Genomic DNA, 25124 nt, shown 5'->3' with positions numbered 1-25124 from the left:
TTTGCCGAAAGCCACCACCAGCTCTGCACCTGCTCCTTGGAGAAGGAACCAAGTATTAGGAGGGTTGCCATGGGAGAAATGACTTAACAAAATCATAAGCCGGATATAGCTGTTTCCTCTCTAGTAGGCGCATGTGTGCCCTCTCTGTTACACCCAACCCAGGAGACTGCATGTGAAAGTTGTCACAGAAAGAATAAAGGCTAAATATCTGCGAGGATGCACTGTTACTTTGAGTCTATCAGACAAACCCAAGCAGAGGAAATGTGCACAAATTCTGCTTCACCTAATAATCTTTTCCTTGAGGTCATGCTGCAGGTGAAGAGTAAACAGAATAAATCTGACTGATAATGAAATGAGGAAAGTGTTGAAAGGGTCTGGCTGACAGAAAATGAGCACTGGAAAATCACAGGATAGAATTGCAGCTGAGAAATCAAGGCAGGTACTCTGGTGCTCCAGGGAAACTGGTTTCCTCTTCTACTTGGTCCTGTGTTTCTCTCCAAGTTCAGAGGTTGTTCCAGATGATTGGATGATACAATTGTCCCAAATCAGGTGGGACAATCACTGACGTGTTTGGGTGAGGAAGTAACTTCAGGGATACAGAATTCTAGGAGAAACGAAAGTTATTATGTGCAAGTGTTTGACTTTGAAGGGGGCAGGGGTTGTTGACAGCAGGACAGGAAGTGCTGTGTACATTTCCTGTTCTTGTTTCCTTAGCCGACATCCTTGGGCATCTCTCCTCCTTGGCGAGGCGGTGGGGGAGGGGGAAGTGTTCTCTACTGCCCTGTTTTTAGTTTTCTTAATCTTGTTTAGGACACCTGCAGCAAGGAAACATCTGTCCAACAGGGATGGGTCTAGGGTTGCAAGAGTGCTATACAGTGTGTTAAAGTAAGGTTAAGAGATTCACAGAAATGAGTTTTGAGAGGCTGGCATCAGTGTTGACTTCAAACAGAAATCTGACCTCACATGTCATGTTTATTCTTCCTAACACTGAAGGGCTTCAGGAATCTCACACCTTTGGGAAATAATCAAAATTACAGAGTGGATGGCAATCACCTCTTATTATAAAGGCTCACGTACACTTTAGAAAAGCAATTTTTCTAGTCGTGGACTTAAGGAAAATATTACTATTCTCTTATGTTTTTATTACTATAAACAAGCAATTTCATTTCAACATTTACTCTTTATTGTGTTGCATGAAGTACCTATGTAATGCAAGTATGTACTGTACTAAAATACCTATATTTCCAAATAACATTATATGGTGTAGCCCACAGTCTCTGCAGAAGCATCATGAGTAGCCTGTGCCTTTATACTTTACAATCCATTGCTGGGTGCTGTGAAAAGTATGCTGACAGATGAAGAAAAAGAAATAAAGCTAAGTATGAATACACTTTTCCAAACATATACATACACAGCTTACAATGGAGCCCCAATGGTAACAAGTCATATGACAACATTGGATGTAATATCTATAAAATGTAGACTCTGCAATAAAAAGCCAAAGGCACATAAAAATATATTTTAACTTTAAAAATAACTTAGTTACAGTAATACTTTGCTTGTGTCTTACCAACATGTAGCTGACAGTCAAAATTTCGCGATATAGATATAATATATAGGGATATATAAGAGCTACAAGAAAATCCCCCAAACCCATAAGGTTGTTCAAATGTGAAAACAGAGAACAGTTTTAACACGGAAGAATTTGCTACTGTGAGCCCAAATAATGTAATATAGAAAAGAGTCTAGAAAAAAAGGCCTAGGCGTTAAATAAATGGACTTCTTCTTGCTCAGAAAATGCTGGAGTACTGCCAAGTTCTTTAATGTGATTTGTGCAGCCCTTCATAGCTAGTGCCAAATCCTGGCCAAGCCAGAGTTCTCACATGTCTGGAAACAAACAACAAAAGAAGTGAGCTGAACATATGCAAAACCTGCCGAAAGTGGGTTCTGACCCACTCCCTTCCTTTCTGCCAGGATAGTTTGTTTTTGCAAACAGGGCATTAACAGGTACAAAAAATACTTCATTGGAACATTATTTTAGAAAACCCATCACACACAACTGCAAACATAGCCGGGGAAGCTCTTGTCTTCGACTGCGGTTAGTTTTGTTTTTATTTTTTGATACCTTTTTACCCCACAGGCCAAGAGTTGGCGCTGTTACTTATTTTTATCCATGACATTCAGCACCTCATCCAAAAACGAGGGCCCCAGGTCGAGCTGCAGGGAGAGGAGGGAACCTGTGAGATCAGAGAGGGACTCCTCTGACTTGGTCTTCTTGACGAGCTCGCACGCGGCCGAATGCTCAAACATGTCCTCGGCCGACCAGTCGGGGTACTGTTCCGAGAGGCTGGAGGAGTGGCTGTCCCTGCCCTGGCTGGACTGTGACGCCGACCCGCTGGAACCCCACGAGACGTCGCCCTGGTGGCCCGTCCCGTTCTCCAACAGGCTGCTTTTCTCCGGAGCCTTTTCCTCCACGACGGGCTCACAGCTAAGCCGGGGCAGCTTTGCTGGCCCAAAGGACTCCTGTTTGGAATTAAATGTCACTGGCGACAGCAGGGGCAACATGAGTGCTTGGGACCCCCCAATGGTAGGTAGGGAGATGGCGTTTTTGAGCACTGGGGAGGGCGTTTCCGTGAACATGGAGTCGGACGTGCTGTTGGCCCGGAAGAACTCGCTGTGCCCCGGAAACTGACCTGCGCGCGCTTTCTCCTGGTTTCCGGGCAACAGCTCGTAGTTCCCTTGCAGGAAGGAGATGTCACCAAAGACGTCGTGCTGGCCCTCTTTGCCGATGTGGATGGTGTGGCGGAAGTCTCCAAGCGGGGGGCTAATCATATCGGGGGACAAAATGTCCCTCAGTTTAAATTTCTTGCCTTTTTTGTTATTGGCAGCTTTTAGGTAAATTGGGGTCTTGGCTGGCATTTTGAAATTTGAGGACGTCTACTGTGCCAAAGGGAGAAGGGCCACTTTCTTCACGAATGCTGCGTTTCCAGAATTCCTTTTTTGATAAAATCTGTCACATCATTTTTCTCAAGTAGCTTCCAGAAGTGGCTCTGCAAGGACACTGGGGTTTAAGACGCCTTCCTGACGCTATAGCCAAGTGGGGCGTCCTGGAGAGCCAGGTACATCATCCAACCCCTTCCACGTTGGGGAGAAATCTGGAAAGGAAACCAAAGTGGGTTATAGTTAGCTGGCCAGTCAGGGTTTACCGGGGCCACCTTCTTCACAAGAGCGTGCAAAAATGGCATGACCAGTTCTATCTAGAGCCAAGCTTTATTATTATCTTTTCCCTCTATTGAGTAGGATAAAAACTTTCATTGTAGGGTCTTTTTTTTTTTTTTTTTTTCATTGTAGGGTCTTTTATGAAGGGTCCACTAATCTTAGTCTTATTTAGGGGGAGAAAAGAAAAAAAAGGAAAGAAAGAGATTTAAAAACCTCCTACCTATGACGTCAGCACTGTCTAAACATGGCCATGGACACAATTTTCTGCACGTGTCTGAGACTTTTGATTTTTCCTCTATTAGAAGAACTGCTGTCAGCACGTGACCAGATTGATTTCAGCTCCTTACATGCAAGTGGATTTGCTTTAAAAATGTGTTTTCGCTTTCGTTTGGCGTTCACACCAGCAAAACTGATAATATTTTGTTGTTGAGTTCCGTGTCTAAGTAAAATTAATGCAACAGAGTAAACAGTCCTATGGAAAGGGGCTGGAAATATTTACTAAGTGACAGGGGTCAACAAAGTCTTAGCGAACTGCATTCTTACAAATGAGAAAAGAGGGATTCGTGATTCAGAAAATCACCCTTTCTCAATCACCTGTGGCCAGTAAATAGAAGGGCTGCAGCTGGAATCAAGTTGTGGCACAGAGAACTGGGCTGTAAAGGGTTTCAGGACTTGAGGCATTCTGAGATGGAAAGAAAGGAACAAAACGGTTTCTTTGCAAAGAAAACAAAACAAAACAAAACAGTGTGATCATCTGTAACAGGTTGGGCTTCACTTGGGAACTTTGGAACTTTTACTGATAAAGCTTGTATCCTCTCCCTGGTCGTATGCCTCTCCCCTGGGGGAGGCAGAAGCTCAAGGTAACCTCCATGATGTAGCTCCTGAAGTTAACGCCTTTGGAAGCACAACCTGGGACCCGCTTCTAAGGTACAGAATATGGCAAAGGATGGGATACCCCCCACCCCCGCCCCGACTCCTGCCATGGTCAGGTTACATTACAAAAGAAGCCATCTTAGCAGACTGGAGAAAGACTCCTTTTACTGGCCTTGAAAAGGTAAGCTGCCATGCTGAGGGAGGGCCAACAGAGAGGATTCTGCCAACAACCTGAGGGACCCGGAAGTGGATTTTCCCCCCAGCTGAGCCTCTGATGAGACTGCAGCCCTGACAGCTGGCTCACAGCCCAATGAGATCCTGGTGCTAAGCCCTGCCTGGACTCCCACCCCACAGAAACTGGAGGACAGTAACTAGGTGGTTTTATAAGCCACGAAGTTTGTGGTAATGTGTTACCAGCATGGAAAACTTGCACGTGCTACTTATACCATCAGAAGTGCTAAGCTAGGCAGCGTGGGGCTCCAGGTTCTCATCTTACAGATGAGAAACTCTTCTCTTAAAAATAAGCTTCTAGGGGATCCCTGGGTGGCTCAGCGGTTTGGCGCCTGCCCTTGGCCCAGGGTGCAATCCTGGAGTCCCAGGATCGAGTCCCACGTCAGGCTCCCGGCATGGAGCCTGCTTCTCCCTCCTCCTGTGTGTCTCTCTCTATCACAAATAAATAAATTAATTAAAAAAAAAAAAAAAAAAGCTTCTAACGCTTCAGTCACATCAGCTGACGTGGGGAAGTTAAAACCTTTCCCGCTGCGGGAATTCCTGACATGGCTTGACGGAGACCTCTCCCATCGGGCTCTCTCCCACTGGCAGCCAAGCAAATAAATAAATAAATGCTCTGAGGGCTGAGTCGGGTGGCGGCTTGAAGAGAGTCAACCACGTTGGCTCTGTAGCAGCTGGAGGCTGTATGTATTTGTTCCATACTTCTCTCCTTCTGGCGAGAGTTTTAAATTCATCTCCCCATGGCAGGTGGGAAGAACTGTGCCCCGGCACCCACCAACCAGGTACCAACTAGCTCTGTTTGAGAAGTGGCTTGCACCCAGGCCCGACAAGGAAGAGAACAATGAGCCGGAGGAGAGCTAGAGCTTCGTGTGTGGGGAGGAGGCCCAGGCCGCCTGAGGGAGTTTGCACCCAGAGGGAGCTAACTTTGAAGCTGCCACCCAGGACCATACACTTGCCATCTCTCTTTCTCTTTGGTCCCAGCTAAGGCCCTGGCTCAAACAGGCTCCTTGAGGTGCTGCTGCTGTGGCCGCATAAAGGTGCCCTGAAGTTTTGCTTCCTATGGGAAGTTAGGATCCCATGGCGACATTGTGTTACTAACAGAGATGCTTGATAACGAAGAAGGGGAAATCCTGGTGTAAAGAGCCAGGCCAGTAGGTCCGGATGTTCTCTCAATTTTAACTCAAATTTGGGTCTGGTGGCAGTCACAAGTGTTACAAATCCAAAACCTAGGAGCCCAACATCAGAACTTCCTGTTAAGTGTATAACAGCCAGTTACACCCTTAACCAGCTACTCAGGGTGGCAGGTGCCGCCTTCCTGCGCCTCTGGGCACAGCACAGTGGAGGACAGCCTGCAGGAGACATCAAGACACGGAGCCCACATAAGGAGGGACAGCTGCCTTCTGGACTGGTGTCCACAGCACACTCAGCCAGGAGGACAGCTGCCATGGAAAGATACAGTGTGCCCACAGCAGCTCAGGGGCAGGGGAGGGCTGCTCGTGCTCAGCTGGTGGAGCCAGGGTTAGAGGAGGCCAGAAACTGAGGCAGGACACTTCAAACTATGCAGAAAAAGAAAAATGCCATGAAGATGCAGCCAGAGGCTGGTTCTCTGCCCTGCTGGCTGGATCACTCACACACATAGCCCTTCACTTGAACACTGGGTGAGCTGGAGAGAAGGGAGAGGAAGCACTTGCACCCGGAAGGCTCAGGGGAGGAACACCCAGCCCCTCCTCCCTGCCTGCCTGGCCACGGCCACTGCAGGCCCTTCGCCAGAGGCTGGCTTGGCCTGGTCACCTGGTCAAAGCTGGGTTTTAGGTCAGTGGCATGGACACAAAGGTGGAAAGGAAGTGTCAAAAAGGAATGAAAAGGGCTAGTGAGTGAAAGCTCCATAAGCTGCAGGCAGGGAGTCTGGAGTGCAAGAAGAGAGAAGATACCGTAAAAGGCATTTTTCTTTCTCTAAATATTTACATAGTGTTTACTGCCTGACAGGGATGTAGGCTTCTAGGACTTTGCAAATAATAATTTGTATTGAATTTCTACTATGTGCCAGTGCTATGAGCTCCCAAATACTCTAGAAATTTGTTTTTTTAAAAGGAATTTTGGACAAAAATGTCAGTTTTACAACTTTAGATGAATTGCTATTTGCGATGTAATGCTGGGGAGTGGAGCTCTGACCCCAGGCCTCTATCCTATCTATCCTCTTCCAGCTCAGGGGCAACTGTGCTTGATCCCACAAATAATCTAATAGGGAGGATTTCTTACATTGGCTGCTTCCTCCCCTCCTTTTTAGATATTTTGGGCTCCTGGGCTCATGAGCTGATGTACATCAGTGCCCCTTTCCCTTTCTGGCCTATTTTTTCCACATCTTCTCTCCCATTGTCAGTGCAGAGACCTAATGGGCAGTTTCTCCACTGGTAACGATGTGGTGTGTCCTGGGGAGGGGACATGCATGCTCCTGGGAACCACCAACACTGAATATTACTGAGAGCATCTCTGCCTTCTGGGCCCTGTTCCCACCTTGGATGCACACTAGCTCATGCATGAGAACCCACGAGGCTGCTACTATTAAAATCTCCATTTTACAAATGAGTCACTGAGGTACACAAGATGAGCCCTGAGTCACTTTGCCAAGGCTACATGGCTATAAAACACTAAGCTAAGTGGCCGGTCTCCAGAGTCTAAGGTCCCAACACTTAATGAGCACACTGGCCGGAAGTTCAGTCAGCTCCCAAATTAAGAAGGGGGTACATTCCAAAGCCTGTTCGAGATACAAATGTGTGATAACACATGGGGCTGATAAGGGTGGGGTCAGGCTTTGCACATACCAATGGTGGGAGCCCCAACAGACCCCACCCAGGTAGAAGGTGGCTTGGTAAGATCTATCAAAGCTGCAGGGCACCTGCATGCCTCAACTGATTAAGTGTCTGCCTTTGACTCATGATCCTGGGATCCTGGGATCGAGTCCTGCCTGCACTGAGCTCTTTCTTCTCCTTCAGTGGGGAGCCTTCTTCTCCCTCTCCCTCTGACTGCTGCTCCCCCTGCTTGTGCTCTGTCAAATAAAATCTTTAATTAAAAAAAAAAAAACAACCCAAACTGCAAATCCTAGGCCTTCAACACCGGAATTCCACTTTCAGATTTATCTAACTTACATAGATGGGAAAGAATACATGTACGAGATTGTCAATCTAGGAACTTAAAATAGTCTGGAGTTGGAAACAACCTAATTGTCCACTGACAGAGGACTGGTTACACCAAATTAAGGTGCATCCAATACAAATGAATATTATACAGGTCTTCAAAAGGATGAAGCAGCTTTTTGTATGCTGATATAGAAAGAACTCAAGATATCTACCTTTAAAGGAAAACCAGAGAGCTGCTGAAGTACATAGATATACTTGTCTCGGCTTGTATGTCTGTAAAATCTCTCTGGAAGCATACACAGGAAACTAATAATGGTGTGGCCCACAGGGAAGAGTGATGGAATATGACAGGCAAGGGCGGGAGAGAAACTTCTCGCTATTATGATTTTGGGTTTTTGAACCATGTGAATGAATTAGCAATTAGCTATTTAAAAAAATGTGCTGCTTAGGGCTCAGGCTGCACCTTGGAGCTAATCTTATATATATAGGTCCCAAAATGCCTACTGAATCTGAGTTATTGGATCATAATGCAAACACTTCTGTGGAGGTTGTGTCCAAAAGCCAAAATCTAGGGTGGCAGCGTGTGGATGTGACCTCATAAAAGGCCTGACCTTATCTCAACGGAGCGTGGCCAAAGGACAGATCACCTCTTCCTGCAGGGACCAGGCATTCATGTAAGAGGCAGCACACTGGTGTTATCTTGCAGAATGAACAAGATCTCACAAAAGAAGGATTTTTCATCAGAAATGAGAAAAAGCAAGAGGCAAGAGACATAAGGATGCAGCAAGTGTCCATGTGGAAGGAAGCAAGGGCAAGAAGAGGTACTGGGGCGTACAGCTCCTGTTCAATGGTGGCTAGTGATGCACTGCTCTATGATGGGACGGTCCTACATGCCCAACACGAAATCCTGTTCCTGCTCACCATTTTTGGAAAAGGAGACCTGGGCTCTAGGAGGCTGCTGGCAGCTGACCCATGTGGCAGTAGACGGAGCAAGGATGAATCCCAGTGGGAAAGCCCGAGTTAGGGTGACACCTGAGAGGCTTTGCCTTCTGCCTCAAAGGAAGCGGGGATTGCTTGTTGTAGGATGGGGTGGGAGAAAGGAAGGAAGGGCTAATCGGCCAGCTGTGAACTCCTCAACCAGAATCAGTGAGCTGGCCCTCTAGGGTGTCCCACAGGCCAAATGAAGAGAATTGCTAGCCTTTCCCTATCAGTCCCGACCCTCCCAACCACCATGAACACTTAGTACAGAACCACCCACAGGATGCTGCCCACCCACACCTGGGGATTCTCCTGGGATTGCCATCATTCCTCAACTCCCACTGTCTTCCTCAAATACAAAGACAGAAAGTGAGAGAAAAGGCAGAAAGGCAAGAAGGAAAAAGAGAGGAAGATGGAAAGAAATCTTCCCATGTGTAGCCTTTTCACAAAAACCCTCCTCTGGACCCTGAAATCTGAATGTTCAATGATTGATAATCCCTTTCTCTGAGTTCTTGGATCACTCTTTACTGCTCCCCCCCCCCCTTAGATGACACTTGAGATAATATTCATCTGGGAAATTAGAGCCCTTAGAAAACAAAGGTCCTAGTCCCTGGGCACTGGAAGAGGACAGATTTGCCAACAAAAGAGGTCAAACTTGTCACCTCTATCAAGGTGAGAGAGAATGTCTGGCAGATGTGGAGGCATGGAGTCCAGCTGCAAATGCACAGGCCCCCACTTAAATGGATTTATGAGAGATCCAAGGGTGCCAGGATACAAAAGGACTTGAGGCGAAGTTGAAGTCATGGTCTTGATAAGAATAGCAGAGTGTCAGCCCGTCCTTCCGGCACTAGACTAGCCCATTCCATTTTCTGGTAACTGAATGAAACATAAGTGATAGTGATAATAGAAATCATCCCAGCAGTGATAATTCAATGAAAAAAAACCCCCAAACCTGAAGCGGCCCTTTGATTCATTTCCTTACCATCCTTTTGGTAAACAGAATGATGCCCAAAAAACCAAAGCAGGGCAGGGGCCAGGAGATGGGGAAAAACAGGGTTTGTTAAGAAGTGACACATGAAAAAATCAGTTCCTGAATCACTTAAGAGTTGACTGGACTGGCAACTCATCTGAAAAGAACAAAGAGGTTTAGATTTTTAAAATTCCATTTATTTTAAGAAAGGAATGTTTGGTTTGTCTACTAATTGTTTTTAGAGTAATTCTTAGTGGAGAGAGAGGGTAAAAAAGTTCTTGCATCCTGCAAAGAAGGTTGCAGTGCTAATTTGAAACACACATGTACAAAAACAGGGACAGGTAGGGGGGTGGGGAAGGAAGCTATCCCAAGGGACCTTTGGGCTTTTTCCTTTCTTCTACTTTCGGGAAGTGATTATGTGTGCAGACTTCCCCTTTCTTGCTTAGCTGTCACATCCTTTAAGGACATTCTAGCTTCTGATCACTTTTCGCTTTGCCTCCCTTCTTCCTAGCATTCAGACACAGCACTGCCACACCACCTGGGCCCCAAGCAAAAATATGAAATGGGTCCTCCTTCAAGTCTGAACCATCAGCCCCAGGGACGGATGGTGATTCAGTTAAGAACCTCCCTGCTCCCAACCATCTTTGGGGTATTTCTCTCTGCTGCCAACAAGAATATAACTCTACTGTAATAAGCCCTGGAAAACTGTATTTGACCTTGGACTCCACACAATATTTATTCATTGATTTTTTAAAAGATTTCTTATTTTAGAGAAAGCTGGGGGGAGGGGCAGAAGGAGAGGGAGAGAAGGTCCCAAGCAGACTCCGCACTGAGTGAGAAGCCCAACACGGGGTTGGGTCTCAGGACCCTGAGATCTCGACCTGAGATGAAACCAAGAGTCAGACACTCAACTGAATGAGCCACCCAGGAGCCCCTGAACTCCACACTTTAGAAGGAAGAAAGGTTACTTGAAACATGTTTCTGTATGTTCTGAGGAGTCCAACATGGAGACAAAGAACTTGATCATGACATGTGAGAAGCTGAAGGAGGGGAGCAGCTGAAAGAAAACTCAGATGGAGGGAAAACAAATCTTTAGGAATCTGAAGGATTAATTTAACTTGTTCTCTGAGGCCCTAGGATTACTGGGCAGAAGCTATAAGGATGTAAATTTTGGCTTCTCCAAAGGAGAAGTGGCTCCACAGTGGCTGTGGGATGTGTGACCAAGTCTGAGGACGTGGCAGGGAGCAGCCCTGATCCTAAGCTGCCTCTGGGGGCACGGCGGTCGGTGTTTTGTCCCTGCTCATTCTCAGTCTCCGAACCGGGAAAACTATCACCGCTCATTTCTTCATGGACTCCTGTCACATTCACCTGTGAAAACGCTTACACACTTTACCTAGAAGACTTTCCATTTGAAGATGGCCATGTTATTACTAATTGAGGGACAACGAGCCAACCTTCTGGATCAGAAACAGTAAAGTTACCACAGTGTAGGCACTCATGCCAGTCCTTTTGCAAACCTCTGTAAGACAGCTTCTCTGAATCAGACAAAGAATTTGAAATTCATGGAAAAAAATAAAGTCATAGCGTTAAGAAGTTTCACATTGAACTTCAATCAATATCTATGATGGAAAAAAATGTTACCAGAGAACACCCAATAAGCAGCATCCTGAGGGGATGCTTTTCATATTTTTAGTCTATTTACTCCACCCAGGAGAAGATAAGAAGATGCCATTTCTATTTTTAGATTCTTATCCTCTCCCCTATCATCCAAACTGAGGAGGACATAGCTAGATGCTACAGACTGTGAAACTCTATGAGCTCCACCCCCAGCTGTTCAACTTTCATGAAAATGAACTTATAGCCAGACTGAGCAGGCTCTATTTTGTGGACCCACTCAAAAAGTCTAATCCATCTCACCTTCGCTTATTTATAAATGGACTTCTCGTTTATGATTCAGCAACAGCTTGTATTTATTTTGCTTTTACGACCTGCTTTGTAGAAACCCACAAAATACCATATGGGAGACTCACTACTAATTTGTGTACACACCTCACATTTATAGGATCTAATTGAGCTGGTTGAAAGATTTTTTAGAAGCAAAATTGGAAGACAGCACATCAACCTCACAAGTCTGCACTTTTGAAGATAGGCCATCAAACACCCTTTCTCCCTATTAAACTTGGTTATTGGGGAGGACTCGATATGGGAATGGATTCCTGGCAGTTGGAGCAAGGCAGGAGGACAGGTTCTCTCAAGATGCCTAGCTCACTTATCACTAGTTTTACATGGAGCACAGTGTCAGGCTTCATCCGATGGACCAAGGTAGACACTGTAGTTTGGTGGATGTGAATCAAATGACCCCATTACCATGAACTGCCTGCATGGTTCCATAACTAATGTATCCCACCTGATCTGTGAAGCTCAACGACATTATCAATACTGAAAGAGAACTTGACCCCAGAGTTTCGGCCTCTTGATTACTCTATTTCCCTAACAGGGTGAAAGGACAGATATAGGATTTTCCATGTCATTCTCTCAGCCTGCTCGGACCCTTGATAATCATTCATTTTCACCGGATGGGCTGAAACATGGCTTCTCCACATCATACCAGCACTGGGTGTATTTGGAAGCTGGCAGTGGCCATTCCCTTCTCCACCCACTTCCAAGGCAGGCTCTCCTGTGTTATTTGTACATAAATAGCTGTACACAAATATTTGTTCAATAAATGAATGAACATTCCCCTCCCCCCACCACACCAGATTGAGTGCTCTTCTATGGACACTAATTGGTTCTTCTCTTTTTGCCTCCCACTACACAGAGCACACGGTAAACATTAAGTCAAGAAGTTTTAAAATCCATAACCCCTGCTACCCTTCCCTCATGAATGATGAGGTGGTCTGCTCCCAGGTGCCAACAACCAGTCCAAGCCTATAGGGGATCCTCTAGGAAGCAGCAAGTTTGAAATGCCTGTTTCTCAAAGGAATTTATACTTGTGATAGGAGTGACTAACCTCTGAGTGTTTGCCATGGACCAGGGAGGTATCAGAACACATCTCTTAGGAAGCAATCTTAGACTATGCCCATATCTCAGGTCCATCAGCTAAAGCCGTGGAGGAGCTAGAATTTTTGCCACCATCGGGCTCCAAAGTCTGTGCTCTTCATTGCTGCTGGTTGGCTAATGTGACGATTTGCATGCAAGTGAGTTTATTTTATTTTATTTTTTAAATTTTTATTTATTTATGATAGTCACACAGAGAGAGAGAGAGAGGCAGAGACACAGGCAGAGAGAGAAGCAGGCTCCATGCACCGGGAGCCCGATGTGGGATTCGATCCCGGGTCTCCAGGATCGCGCCCTGGGCCAAAGGCAGGCGCCAAACCGCTGCGCCACCCAGGGATCCCTGCAAGTGAGTTTAGAATGGGATGGCCACTGCAGGTTACCTGCCTTGAGGTCTGACAGGATGAAGAAGAAATGATACACTGTGATCTCAACACTAACAAGAGGCAGGGATAATAACTTCTTCACCTTGTCGGGAGCCAAGAATGAATAAAATGGTCCTAGACAGCAGCCAATAGAATTTTGTCAAAAAGAATCTCAAAAGGAATTTGACTTGATGTAAAAAAACAAACAAACAAAAGATTAAAATTTTGCAGTAATAAAAGCCCCCTGAGGCTCAGGGAAAAAAAACAAACATCCTGTTCTAGAAAATAGTGTTCAGTGCTGTTAATTCTTTTCCCAGAGGAAGCACGTGCACCGGGCCGCACAAAACCACCATGTGGCTTTCACTGGGGACAATGGCTCCCTTCCCTCACTGGGGACACTTCACTTCCCCCGTAGCTTTCTGAAACTAAGAACCCTGTGTTCCTTACATGGAATGTCCTCCCACCTTCTTACCATCAACCCCTACTCATAACATCCCCCAAGGTCCGCTTTTAGTCATTTCCTTCCCAGAGAAATTCTCTAACTCCCCTCACGCAATCCAGGCTCAGTACTGCACTGGCCAAGGTTTTCTTAGGACTCCTATGTTATTATTTTTTTGTTTTCTGGTTTTGTGATTTTATGTCTGTTATCTCCAAGTAGGTGCTAAGCTCAGTAAGAATAATATAGACAAAGGTACTATGAGTAAAAGCTACTGTTGATAAAAATCTCCTCTTTACGACAGATCCCCTACAGAGCCTCCTCCTGGCCTATGAATACCAGAAGGCCTCATATTTTATTGAATAAAAGCCCTTTGAGTACTCCCTCCATCCATCCGCTAGACCCCAGGTCTGCAAATTATAGTCAACGTGCCAAATCCAGACCTTGGCCTGTTTGTGTAAATAAAGTTTTATTAGAACACATGCATGCCGATTCATTTATACATTGTCTATAGTTCAGTAGTTCTCAACTGAGGGTGCTATAACATCCCCCACCCAGGTGTCATTTGGCAATGTACAGAGATATTTTTGATTCTCATGACTGGGGGGTGCTGGTGCTATTGGCATATAATGGGTAGGGCTAGCGGTGATGCTAAACATTCTACAATGCACAGGACAGCCCTCCAAACAAACAATTGTATGGCTCTAATTCTCAGTAGTGCTGGGGTTGGGAAACCCTAGCAGAGATGCTTTCAAATGACAAGGTCAGAGTTGAGTAGTTATGACAGACTATGTGACCTTCTAGGTCTAAAATATAAACTTACCCCTCAGCGAAAGTCTGAGCCCCTACCTTAGATATGGCATTTCCACAGGGTTGGATGGTTGTTGTCGATCCCCCCAACCCTCAACAATTCCCCCTGTAATCACAACCATGCACGTGGCTTCAACTTTCCCCTCTAACAATAACTTCCACATCAGTGTCTTTAGCCCACATAACTTAACTCTCAAGTTAACTACTCAAGGTAGCTCTGTAGACCAGGGCCAGCCGATGACAAGATTTTAAAGAAATCAAAAGTGAGCTACTGGAAACCTTTGACAATGCTGTAACAATCAACACGGCCAGTGGATTTTTCTCCTTGGATAGGCTCCCGACAAGTTTGGGAGCTGTGTAGCATTTGGCTCACAGGGGAGCTGGTTGTGTGCCCAAGGGCTTACTGTGCACACTAGTATCAGTAGACAGTGGACTGGAAATTAGAAAATACATACTAAAAAAAACCCTGCTCCTTCACAAATAGCATCAGGCTTTTCTCCCCTAGTTTTTTTAGACTTCACCTGGCTCCCCCCAGGCACTTCCTGTTCAACCCAACCCACAGGCTGTACCATCTTTCCTCCTGCCTACCCTGGTATAGGCCTCCTGTACTGTCTGTCCTCTCAGTAAAGGGCAGGAAGTCACCCAACTCCAAAACCCGGTTGTCACCCCTACTTCTTCCCCTGCCGTGTTCTTCACATCAAGGCCCACTGATATCTCCCATCGCCAATCCCACTGTCTCAGCCTTTTCTAGCCCTCGAGATCACTCTCCAGCATAAGGGTATTGGCCTCCCCATCTGTCTCCTGCCTCCAACCTTGTCTCCTAGAGTTAGCCAGCTACTGTGCCCAAGTGACCTAATCACTCTCAGTCTTCAACCCAGGCCCACCCAACAGCCTGGTTATAAAATGACTCCTGTGAGGCTGGGTTTTGCAGTCTGGGTCCTGCCCACCCCTGCAGCTCATATTTCCCACTAGCTCCCCATGGCCTCTCTTATACCTTGCTTATACCTCAAACCCACCAAATGTCACATTATACTGTAATCACTACTGAGTCTCCTACGAGGCTGCCTTCTTTGGGAGAGAGACAACTAGATTTAATTCAGAGTTGGCACTGAACAAATGTTTGTTGAATGAACAAATAGGAGAGTTTGAAAGAGACTGCCTTGCACTTCCTTCCCTGCCCAGCCTGCTGAAAATGCATGATGGAGTCTTTCTATGAGTCCTACGGGAAAATAAATAAATAAAATCATTAAACAATGGAGCAGTGGCCTCTTGTGCAAAGGCTTTCTTTCCTTGTTTCCACCTGTAAGACATTTTAACCTTTCTCTATCCATGTAGGCTAAGAATCTCACAGCCTATCACTGCAAGCCCCAGTAATTCTGCAGGCTTTTAGAGATCTTTGGGATTAAGGCAAAGAATATTTGTTATCATGCTGTTTGAGAGGGAAAGGGCTTCTATCCTTGACTGCAATGTGCAAATAGCGTCTCAGAGAAACGGGCAAGACTCAAGAATAAATTGACAATATGTTTCCCTGAATGCAGACTCGCTAGTTATATGGAGGCCCTGGAGAAACTATGAGCTCGCTCTCCTGACCTTTCTTTTCAAAAGGAAATGGGTTAAGGGGGAAAATTTGGATCATTTGGCCCAAGAGGTACAAAGAAACCTGACAAAACTATGATGGACATTTTATAGGAAAGGATTGCTTTAAGTATTAATTGGGACTAGCACAGAGAGCACATAAGAAAAATACTTATTGAATGAATGAATATCCTGGCAAACAAAACAGCAGACAGGGCTCTCTCACTGTGGTTCTAGCCTGAGGGGAGAAGACAGCCGGCCTAAAACTTGCTGCCAAGCTTGCATGATCCTTCTAGAACTCCAGACACACATGGGTGCCAGCTATCTGCTCTGGAAATTGAGACAATTACTCCAAGCCTGCTTCTCTTACAGGTGCCTACCAGAGCTGAGTGCTGCACAACACAAACCATCATCTTCATACCAAATGAAAAGCCAGAGCATCCCCTGAAATTCAAATGAAGTAGGCGAAGCATGCTATTGACAAAAAACCAACTTTCATTTTCTCCTTAAATGCTATCCGCAGCAGTCAGCAATAAAATGGTTTGTGTGTCCACCCTGTGAACCATCTCCACCACTGGAAGGGGTCCCCACCACCAGCCTGCTCCGAGGATCATTTCTTCCTCTGATGTGGGGCTGGCCTCTCCTATAAGCGTACAAGCAAGCGTCCTTTCCTCTCCAGAGGCAACTCTCTCTGTCTTGAGAACAAGTGGGGACTTCCTGGAGTTGGGAAAATGGATCAAGCGTTACTGATCAGATAAAGAAAACTGCTCAGGGCCTCTAGCTATTTTCTTTAAATGTCTGGTAAACTGTCAGGTGAGAGGGAATCTGGAGGGTCCCAAGGAAAGAACAAGGCATGTGATGCAAGTTCATAGCGAGGCCAGGTGGGGCTGTGTCTGAGGAAGGAGTCTAAAACAACTCGAGTTAATCAGCTTGAAGAAAGGGAGAGGCTTTCCCCGCTGAGTCTGAGATCTGGAGTCAGGATTCCAGGGGTGGGGGGCGGGGGGAGGACGCATTCCTGCCCCGGGGAAGTTAGGGTAGCTGGCCCGGAGGCCACACTCCTAACTTAAAGGAGCCGTCCCTGGCCAGGGTGTGCCAGCTACGCTGACATACAGGCTGACATACAGGCTGAGACAATCAGAGACTTGTGTGTGAGATTTATCTGTCCTCAGTATTACAGATGAGGTACTTTACGACAGGGGTTCTTCACGGCGTAGGGCCAACTTCTACCCCTCCTTTCCTCCTCTTTCACAAAAAAAAAAAAAAAAAAAAAAGAAAGAAAGAAAGAAAGAAAGAAAGATCTAAAATCTGTTAATATACCAGGTTTATATTTTCTTTCTTTGCTTTGGGTAGAAAAAAGAAGTTTGAGGGAGACTGGGCCAAGAAGGAGGACTCGTGTTTTCTGTCATTCAACTCTTGGGGCCTGAGTTTCATCTTGTCAGAACGAGAGGGTGGCCTGAAACAAGGACCCCTTCCATCTATGAGATGTTGTTAGGGTCTGTGATTCTATGTCTGCAGAAACATCTGGTGTCCAGGGAATTTTAAGGAAAAAAAAATACTTTTTAAGAAAGTTCACTAAGACTGCCTTAGAGTCAAAATACTGGTTACCAGCTTATAAAATGTTCATCATCTATTCCCATCCTTCTCGGTACCAAATTAAGGGTGCAAAGCAATGCCAGTAATTTTCTCTGGGAGCCTCAGCGTACTTATCCACACAGTGGGGACAGTAGTAATGTCTTCTCGGGAGGAGAAAACACACGTACCGCTTGACAAAGTTCCTTTAGGCTGTGAGCTGGCAATAATCAGCAACTATTACTAATTATTCCAAGAAACTAGAGCAAGACAGGCTGCAGGTTCACTGTTGGGATGTTTCTCCAATCTTATTTCCTTGGGATCTGGTCATGTACGTAACCTGATTGTTTAAGTAGTGTGAAAGCCCCCCAGATGTGTTGGTTCCAAGCATAATTCCTCATTCTGAGAAAAAAACTGGACTTGGAAAGAAGTCCCGGACCGTTTCCCTCCCCACGCTGCCCCAGGGACTTGCCAGGCAGCATCCACCTGGCTGGCAAGGGAAGCCCCACCTGCCCCCTCAGGGCAGGCCACGGCCAGAGGTTTCCCCACCAGGAAGACAGAACAAAATCCACCCGTGAACAGAAACTTCATACTAAACTTACAGGAAGCCAAAAAAATCAACATTACTGTGGAAGACACTGCACTCTGAAGCCATCTGAGGGCAAGAAAACACTTTGCAATTTGGTGCTATGACACGCACACACTGGCACAGGTGGCTCGAGCTGACGGACGCAGTGAGAAGTGGGCTTCGGAGAGAGAGGCTGCCTTTGTCCAGCCCCTGGTTGGGATCAGAGGCTCCCACACAAGGACCTTACTCGCCTCAGTCCTGGGCTGACACAGGGCACGAGCAGCCACCATGGCACCTGGGCGCGAGAGAGCTCTGGCACAGGTGGAGCTCCCCCGCCAAGAAGACTCACAGGAAGATCTGGTGCCAGCCTGCTTCTCAGAGCACCTTGCATCATCCTCACCACCAGACCGAAGGACCCGAGGTGCCTCCCTGGGGATGTGAACAGTCTGTAGCCTGGGAAAGGGTAACTTGACTAGAGCAGGATTTGAATGTGCTGCTAAGTGAAAATGACTTCTGGCCTGACAACACGAAGAGAAGACCATGCCATAGGCAGAATCATGTCACAGGCTAGGACGAGACTGTCTACTTTTCCGTTAGGTCTGCTGGAAGAAGATGAAAGCTGATATAAAAAAAATAATAATAAAAAAATAAAAAAATAAAATAAAATAAAATAAAATAAAGTAAAGTAAAGTAAAGTAAAAGAAAAGAAAAGAAAAGAAAAGAAAAGAAAAGAAAAGAAAAGAAAGCTGATATAAACTAAGCTCAGTCCCTACTTTCAAGGAGCCGGCAATAAATGATCTTTTACATGCAGTTAAGTATTAGAATTCAAAATATAAGACACTGTGGAAATGCCTCTGCTACAAGGGGAGAAGGAGTAAGAGACTGACAGCAGTCCAGAGCTAGAGAAGAGTCTGGAAAAAGTCCATCTGCTTCCTCTGCACCCACATCCCTCCCCTTCCCCTGCTTCACAGATGAAGGGGCACAGCCAACCCAGAGAAGGGTCGGGGTGTGCCTTGTGACACAGCCGCTCAGTCAAGGGCTTAGAGCCTTGTCTCCTGCTGTGTTAAAATCAATGTTATGTGTCTGAACTGACCCTTGGCAAAAAAAAAAAAAAAAAAAGTTAAGAAAGTAAATTAATTAAAAGGGAAAGAAATCAAATATGTTCTAAATAGCAAAGCCACATTAAGCCAAAAAAGCCTTGTTTAAAAAATGTGTGTAGCCAAAATGATTATAATGAATTTGAACAGAACAGGTCTTTTTCAACTAAACACACAGTGATTTATCATTGGTGTGATGTGTCCACAAATATGACCTTCGAGCTGTCACCAGAACATGACAGATTCCCGAACGTGTAAGCTGTCTAAATAGAGACTTGACTTTGAAGTTCTCTGCCTTGCACACTGGCTCAGGTTGCTTTGCTGCAGATCTGCACTGGTCTGTTTTTTAACCCAGGGTTTTATACTATTAGTAGTTAAGAGTGCTATGCTGATAGATGTCACTGATCTGGGCTCCCTGGATGCTACAGCTAGAGGTGATCCAGCACCAAACGCCTCACTGAAGAGATGAGAGAAAGACCCTAAAGTCCATTACACCTGGATCAGTGCTAAGACCAGAACCTATTGTCTCACATCCAGGACCTTTGTGATGGTTTCCTTCGGTTTTGCATTAATTTAATCAAATACCAAAATGACAGGGGTGCTTACATCTTCTAGTGTGTTTTTGTGGCTGGCTCTAACCCTATGGTTCTCTAATCTCTTCATCCTTGGGTTTCTTCTGCTCTGGAGGGCAGGCTGCAGTGTGTGGCTTCTGTCTCTGGCTCAATTACTCCCAGAGTGTGTTTCCTGCCAGACTAACCCCACCAGCTGCTCTGTGGGCTAATGATTTGAGAGACTCTGGACATCGTCTCCCTGTGGAGATTCACCGAACACAGTGACATATTAAATGGTCTGGAAAGTCCTGCAGAAAGGGACCTTAATCAAACTAGTTTCCCATAGAATCCTTTTCTGATGCTATTCCTACCTCAGGGTAGAGTTAGGTGGTGCTATACTAGCTCACTGCAGATGTATTACCACTGCAACAGGGTTTAACAAAGAACCAAAAGCTAGAAGGTGAATAATGACTTTTTCATATGCAAACAAAACCCAAATCACTGAAAGCAAGTTGTTCTGATCTCAAATTTGAGACTCAAGGATTCTACTATTAATCCATGACGTGGGTGAACAATAAGGATTCATCAAATACTAATTTGGAACTCACTAGCTTTCAAATTCATCAGTTTGCTTGGCTATTCAGAAACAGAACTATTAAACTATCAAGATTCATATTATAAAACTGTGGTTTCATTTTAAAAATGGCTTTTCCACCAGAGGTACTGTCGAACTCAGCCCATCATCATGAGACACTGGTGAACTTGGCATTGAAGAAATGTATCAAGGCCAAGGAAGGCATTCTTTTCTTTTCTTTTTTTTTTTTTTTTTAAAGAAAAGAAACATACCAGACTATTGCTGTAAAACTATTTGGCTATTTATATTATTTATTCTGGTTTGTGGGGGTACTGTTTTGTTTTGTAACCTTTAAACGGGGCAGGAGAAGGGCAGATTCCAAATGGAGGCGGACAGCTCAAAGGCTACTGCTCTTGGTTTTGAGTTAACCTGAGTTATTCTGGGCCACACTTTCCAGAACCCCTACTTCGGTCTGAGCAGCCTCCCCCAGCTAATCACAATCCCACAAGTCCAAGACAGCGGAGGCCAGGCCAGCCCCCACGGGTTATCCAGGGCACCTCTGGTAGGTTTCCCAGGCCTCCTTGCTCTATCTGTCATACCAGAAGCTTATCTGGCAGGACCCTGGGCATGTGCAGTGGAACTGTAATGAGGCCTGACTTCCACCAAGGACAGAACCTTCCTGCCCAGCTTATTGGCGGCTCCTGCCACTTGCTTAGCACCTCCTGAAGCAGTGTCTTTATGAAACACGAATTAAAGTCCACTAGTGCCAGGGGATGACAGGACCAGGCCCTGTGGATGTGGTCACTGGCCTGAAGGAGGTGAGCATCCAGCCTGGTTACGGGACACCTGCAAGCCCTGGTTCTTCAAAACTTGAATGCAAGGATGTGGTCCACACTGCACTCCACTTCATCCCTGGCCCCGGAAATTCTCTGCTCCTGGATGTTGCAGGGTTCTTTTTTTCCTCTTCATTCCTTAGTCCTACGTTTTCATGTAGCAAATCTCTTCATTTATGGTATAAATGAAACGCTCAGGTTAATTCTAGCAGTTTGAAGCTGGATCCACTGCAGAAGAAGACTGTTGCTATACCTGTGAGATTAAACTATTTTCAAAAATGAAACCATTCATATGGTATTCCCCTGGGCTGGCAATTACTGCCATCTTCCTTTGAATAGAGAGTACTACGAAATGAGTTCTCTGCCAGAAGCCAAAAACCCTCAGAAGAGTCAGATTTAAGAGCCTCCTTGCCCCTTCTCCCTAGTGGTGGGGGTGTGGTATTTAGTACAAGGTCAATTAGACCTGAATTCAAACCTAATTCTGCTACTTACTCAGCTGTGTGGCCTTGGCCAAGTCACTAAACATTTCTGAGGCTGCGTTCTCATCCTGAACATAACAATACTATCTACCTCAAAGAGTAGTTATGGATATTAAGCAAGAGAGCCAGTATTAAGCACCTAGGAAAAAAAATGAAAGCATCAACCTTTTTTGTGCTTATTCTGGACCGGGTACTTGTCAGTGCATTACATTTTTTTTTTAATTCATTTCACTCTCATTGTAATATTATTACCTCTATTTTATAATTGTTAAACTGAGGTATGCAATAAGTAATTTGCTCCAAGTCGCACAGGTATTAAGTGCCAGAGACAGGCTATAAGCCCAGGGCAGCCTGACTCAGTGAGGCTTCTTAACCTCAGGGTTTTCTCCTCATCTCCCTACCCTAAAGAGGTGCTGACATTCATGCAGGATTAGCCACTCCTGCATGCCAATTAAATTGCATATGCATATTTAGGTAGGTTCCTTTTACTGTAATTTTGGTCAAGTACAGAACAGGTCTGCCCTCAGCTTCCACATCTATAAAAAGAGGATATTAACAGTTTTCCTTCACAGCATGATTGCTAGAAATAGATGAGTTAAATCGAGGTAAAGGGCTGAACAGAGTGCTTGGCATTTACAACAGGCCCCATGTAGGAAGTGCCTTTATCATCCAAAGTCCTGAACAATGCGATGTAATAGCAGAATTCACTTGGTAAAGGAGATTTTGTACCTGGCTATCCTTGTTCTCTGGCAAATGCATGGCATTTAAAAATAGACCGAAGTTCTTATTTAATCAATAAGTAATCAGGTCCACAGGATTCTGGTTAGAAAGAAATTAGGCCAGGCTGAAATGAAATTAGACCAAAAATAAGAATTTTAATAATTAAAAGGAAAACATCAGAGCAGTCTTTCTGGAGGGTGCCTTCAGATTATGAATTGTACTGTACCCATTGAACAAATGCTATGGCTACTGGGCAAGGAGCTTGTGAAAAATTTATGGCCTGGTAAAAATCTTTGGGTGATATAGGTTAAAACAACTTTATCCCCACTGCCATTGAATACCATGAATTCTAGAAGCAAAAAAGGGCAGCTTTTGTGAACATGTTGGACATAAAACAATACACCACATTAAAGGAAAAGCTGGACAGCAGAGAGACAAACTAGCTCATGTGAGCACTCCAGCAATAATTTTTAGGGCTTTGTATTTACTTCTCTTGCACATTTAGATTTGCAATGAAAAGCAAAAGAAAGAAAGAAAGAGCAACACTCCTTACTTTAGCTGTCTTTACATGTTACATTCAGATAGAAAACAGAATTTCACTGCTCAGATTTGGAGGGAAGGGGGAGCTCATCTTATTTCACGTCTGTAGCTGCTGCCACAGCCACAGCACCATGTTCCAATCATGGAATTCATAATGTAAATCTCTTGCAGATGATACCACTGGAAAACAGAAACTGCCATGGATCCAGAAACACATCCAAATTTCTGTAAAGTTCTTATCTGAGAGCCCAGAGGCTGGTACTCAGTGTTTTTCGTTCAGTGAGTGAGGCCCATTGGGAAATCTACATTCTTTGGGAGACTTAAGAAGAACTTTCAACCATTCTTTGACTATAAAATACCTGCTATCCCTTCTTCCACATGTGACAATGCTGAACGTTTCACAACTGCCCCAACTTATCTCTTGAACGTTTAAATCTATACTGAAAAGGGTTTGTGTCACACACATACAGTCTAGCTTATTCTTTAACTGTCAGTCAGAGCCCATACAAATTACAGGTGGTGTCAAAGAGAAGACCTCTAGAACCGTCCAGAAAAAAAAGGAGAAGTTGCATTTCTTGGTTGTTAGACACAAGATCTTTCCTAAGTTAGAACATTATAGGGAATCTTTTAAATCACCTTAGGGATACCCCTGGGGCATCATCACAGCTTCACGTTGAGCCTTTTGTCTCCCTGTGATGTGGGGGGGGGGGGAGTCTCCAAGACTGGCTTTGCTATTCAAATACAGACATCTGCTGCACTCCTAATTTCTCCTTCTCTTTAAAAGGCAGCACCCCCAAGAAACTCTTGAATATTGTGAGGCCTAAAAGTTGGGGGTGGGGAGGAAATCTTTGTCTCCCTAACACATTCATCAATCCCCTCCTCCTTCCCAGCACCTCCCTCCCCAGAACCCCCTACACCCTCAGGACACATAAGCAGCGACTCCCCCAAATACACAAGGGCTGGAAAGATTCATGTTGCAATACCCTCCTGACATTCCTCTTCCCGCCCTCATTTTAATTCACTCACTTTTCTTTTTTTTTTTTTTTCTTTTTAAACAAAATGTAATTACTTGACTGTCAGCCTGGGCTGCACTCTGGGGCTTTTACTCTTTTCAACACAGCTGCGCTTCGGGCTTTGATGCTGCTGTCCACGCAGCTTGTCCCAGCCACAGCCTGGCTCTCGGTAATTCAACATTCAAGTGCATATTTATTTTTAAACTGACCTCTCCTAGACTGTACAGTATAAAGGAGGTCCTGCCAAAAAATATGCTACTTTCTATTTATAAGATGAAACACATGCCTCCCAAAGTCGAGAGGAGGATGGAGTACAATAATTCATAACAAAAAAATGACTGGCCAGATCCATTCGTCCTCACATGTCTGATACTTGTCTGTGTCAAGACAGTTTCAAGGAGAAAGAAAAAAAAAATCTTGAAAACGGTTCAGCTGTTCAGAAACCACAAAAAAAAAAAAAAAAAATTAAACAGCCAGACCTGCAGGTTGGATGGAGCTGCAGCCAGTGCCCCCGTGTCAAGGGGGGCGAGGGCACCCGGCGGGCACTGCCCCGGCAGAGCGGCGCGGGGCACCCATGTGCGGCCCTGGTGCCCACCCACGACGGGAGCGGAGCGGCGGCCATGTGCGGTTTGTTCTCCGATGGAAAAACGCAATCCGCGCCCAGAATGGCTGTCAATAGCTCGGCGGGTGCAGTGCAGCCGTGCAGCCCCGCCCTGGAAAGCGGTGGCCGCGGACGGAGGGGCCCCGCGCCTCGGCCGCGCCGCCCGAACCCCTCCCGGTTTGCTTTAGGTCCCCTGGGGTCCCTGAGACACCAGCCGGGAAGGCGACGCGCTCGGAGCGCCCCGCGCACGCCGGAAGCGGCCACCACCGCGGATCCGAGCCGCTCTCGGGCAAGGAGGAAGGCGCCCCGGGCAGGCAGCAACTCACCGGCCACCCCGACGATCCCAGCCGCGGCCCCAGAGCGGGACCCGCGCAGCCCCGGCCCGCGGACCCGGCCGCACCTCGCAGCGCCGGGCACGGGGAGTGGGCGAGAGGGCGCCCGAGGCGGCGGGCGTCCAGGCTCTGCCCCCGCTGCAGCCCCGCCGCCCGCCTCCGAGCCCACGCCGGGGCCGCCGCCGCCACCGCCGCCGCCGCCGCCGCCAGGGAAGGTGCGAGCCCGACTGCGCGCGCGGCGACCGGCCGCGGAGCTGAACCTGCGAAGGGCGGGGCGCTCGGGGCGGGGCCGGCGGCGCGGGGGGCGGGCCGGGGCGGGCCGGGCCGGAGGGCGCGCGCGGCCGCGGTACCTGCGCGGGGGCCGGGCGGGGCGCGCGGGGGTCGGTCGCCGCACGCCCGCGCGCCCCCGAGTACAAGGGGCGCCCATTGTTACCGCGCTGGCGCCGCCCGCAGGGGGGCCGCTTGGGCCCGAGCAGCGGCGCCCCGCTCCCTTGGCACAAAGGGAGGTCGCGGGACGCTTGCTGCAAAGAGCGCCCCCGGGGTGCTGGCTCCCCGGTGCCCGAGGACAAAGGGGCCCCGCCCGCGCCCGGACACCTGCA

At 46.5% G+C, this 25124-nt stretch overlaps 1 protein-coding gene and 1 long non-coding RNA gene across 4 annotated transcripts; one reads left to right on the top strand and one right to left on the bottom strand.

The window, feature by feature from the left end:
* Positions 1-1160: 1160 nt before the first annotated feature.
* CDC42EP3 (CDC42 effector protein 3) lies at positions 1161-24673 on the bottom strand. Of its 3 annotated transcripts, XM_077843584.1 has the most exons (3): positions 24520-24565; positions 3814-3901; positions 1161-3155 (listed from the first exon to the last, which is right to left on the bottom strand). In XM_077843584.1, exon 3 carries the CDS (start codon positions 2917-2919, stop codon positions 2158-2160), a length of 762 nt encoding a protein of 253 aa, XP_077699710.1. In that variant the 5' UTR covers positions 2920-3155; positions 3814-3901; positions 24520-24565; the 3' UTR covers positions 1161-2157. The 3 variants fall into 3 exon arrangements, with proteins under 3 accessions (XP_077699710.1, XP_077699709.1, XP_077699711.1); XM_077843583.1 differs by lacking the exon at positions 3814-3901 and having other exon boundaries at positions 24520-24673; XM_077843585.1 differs by lacking the exons at positions 3814-3901; positions 24520-24565 and adding an exon at positions 24594-24617.
* Positions 7385-12166, top strand: LOC144280970 (uncharacterized). The gene is made up of 2 exons (XR_013349421.1): positions 7385-8281; positions 9920-12166. It is a non-coding gene; the product is annotated as an uncharacterized LOC144280970 (long non-coding RNA).
* Positions 24674-25124: the final 451 nt, after the last annotated feature.

This window comes from Canis aureus, chromosome 12, assembly GCF_053574225.1.
Source record: "Canis aureus isolate CA01 chromosome 12, VMU_Caureus_v.1.0, whole genome shotgun sequence".
In the NCBI taxonomy this organism is placed as follows: Eukaryota; Metazoa; Chordata; class Mammalia; order Carnivora; family Canidae; genus Canis; species Canis aureus.
This window is presented reverse-complemented; position numbering and strand designations above follow the sequence as displayed.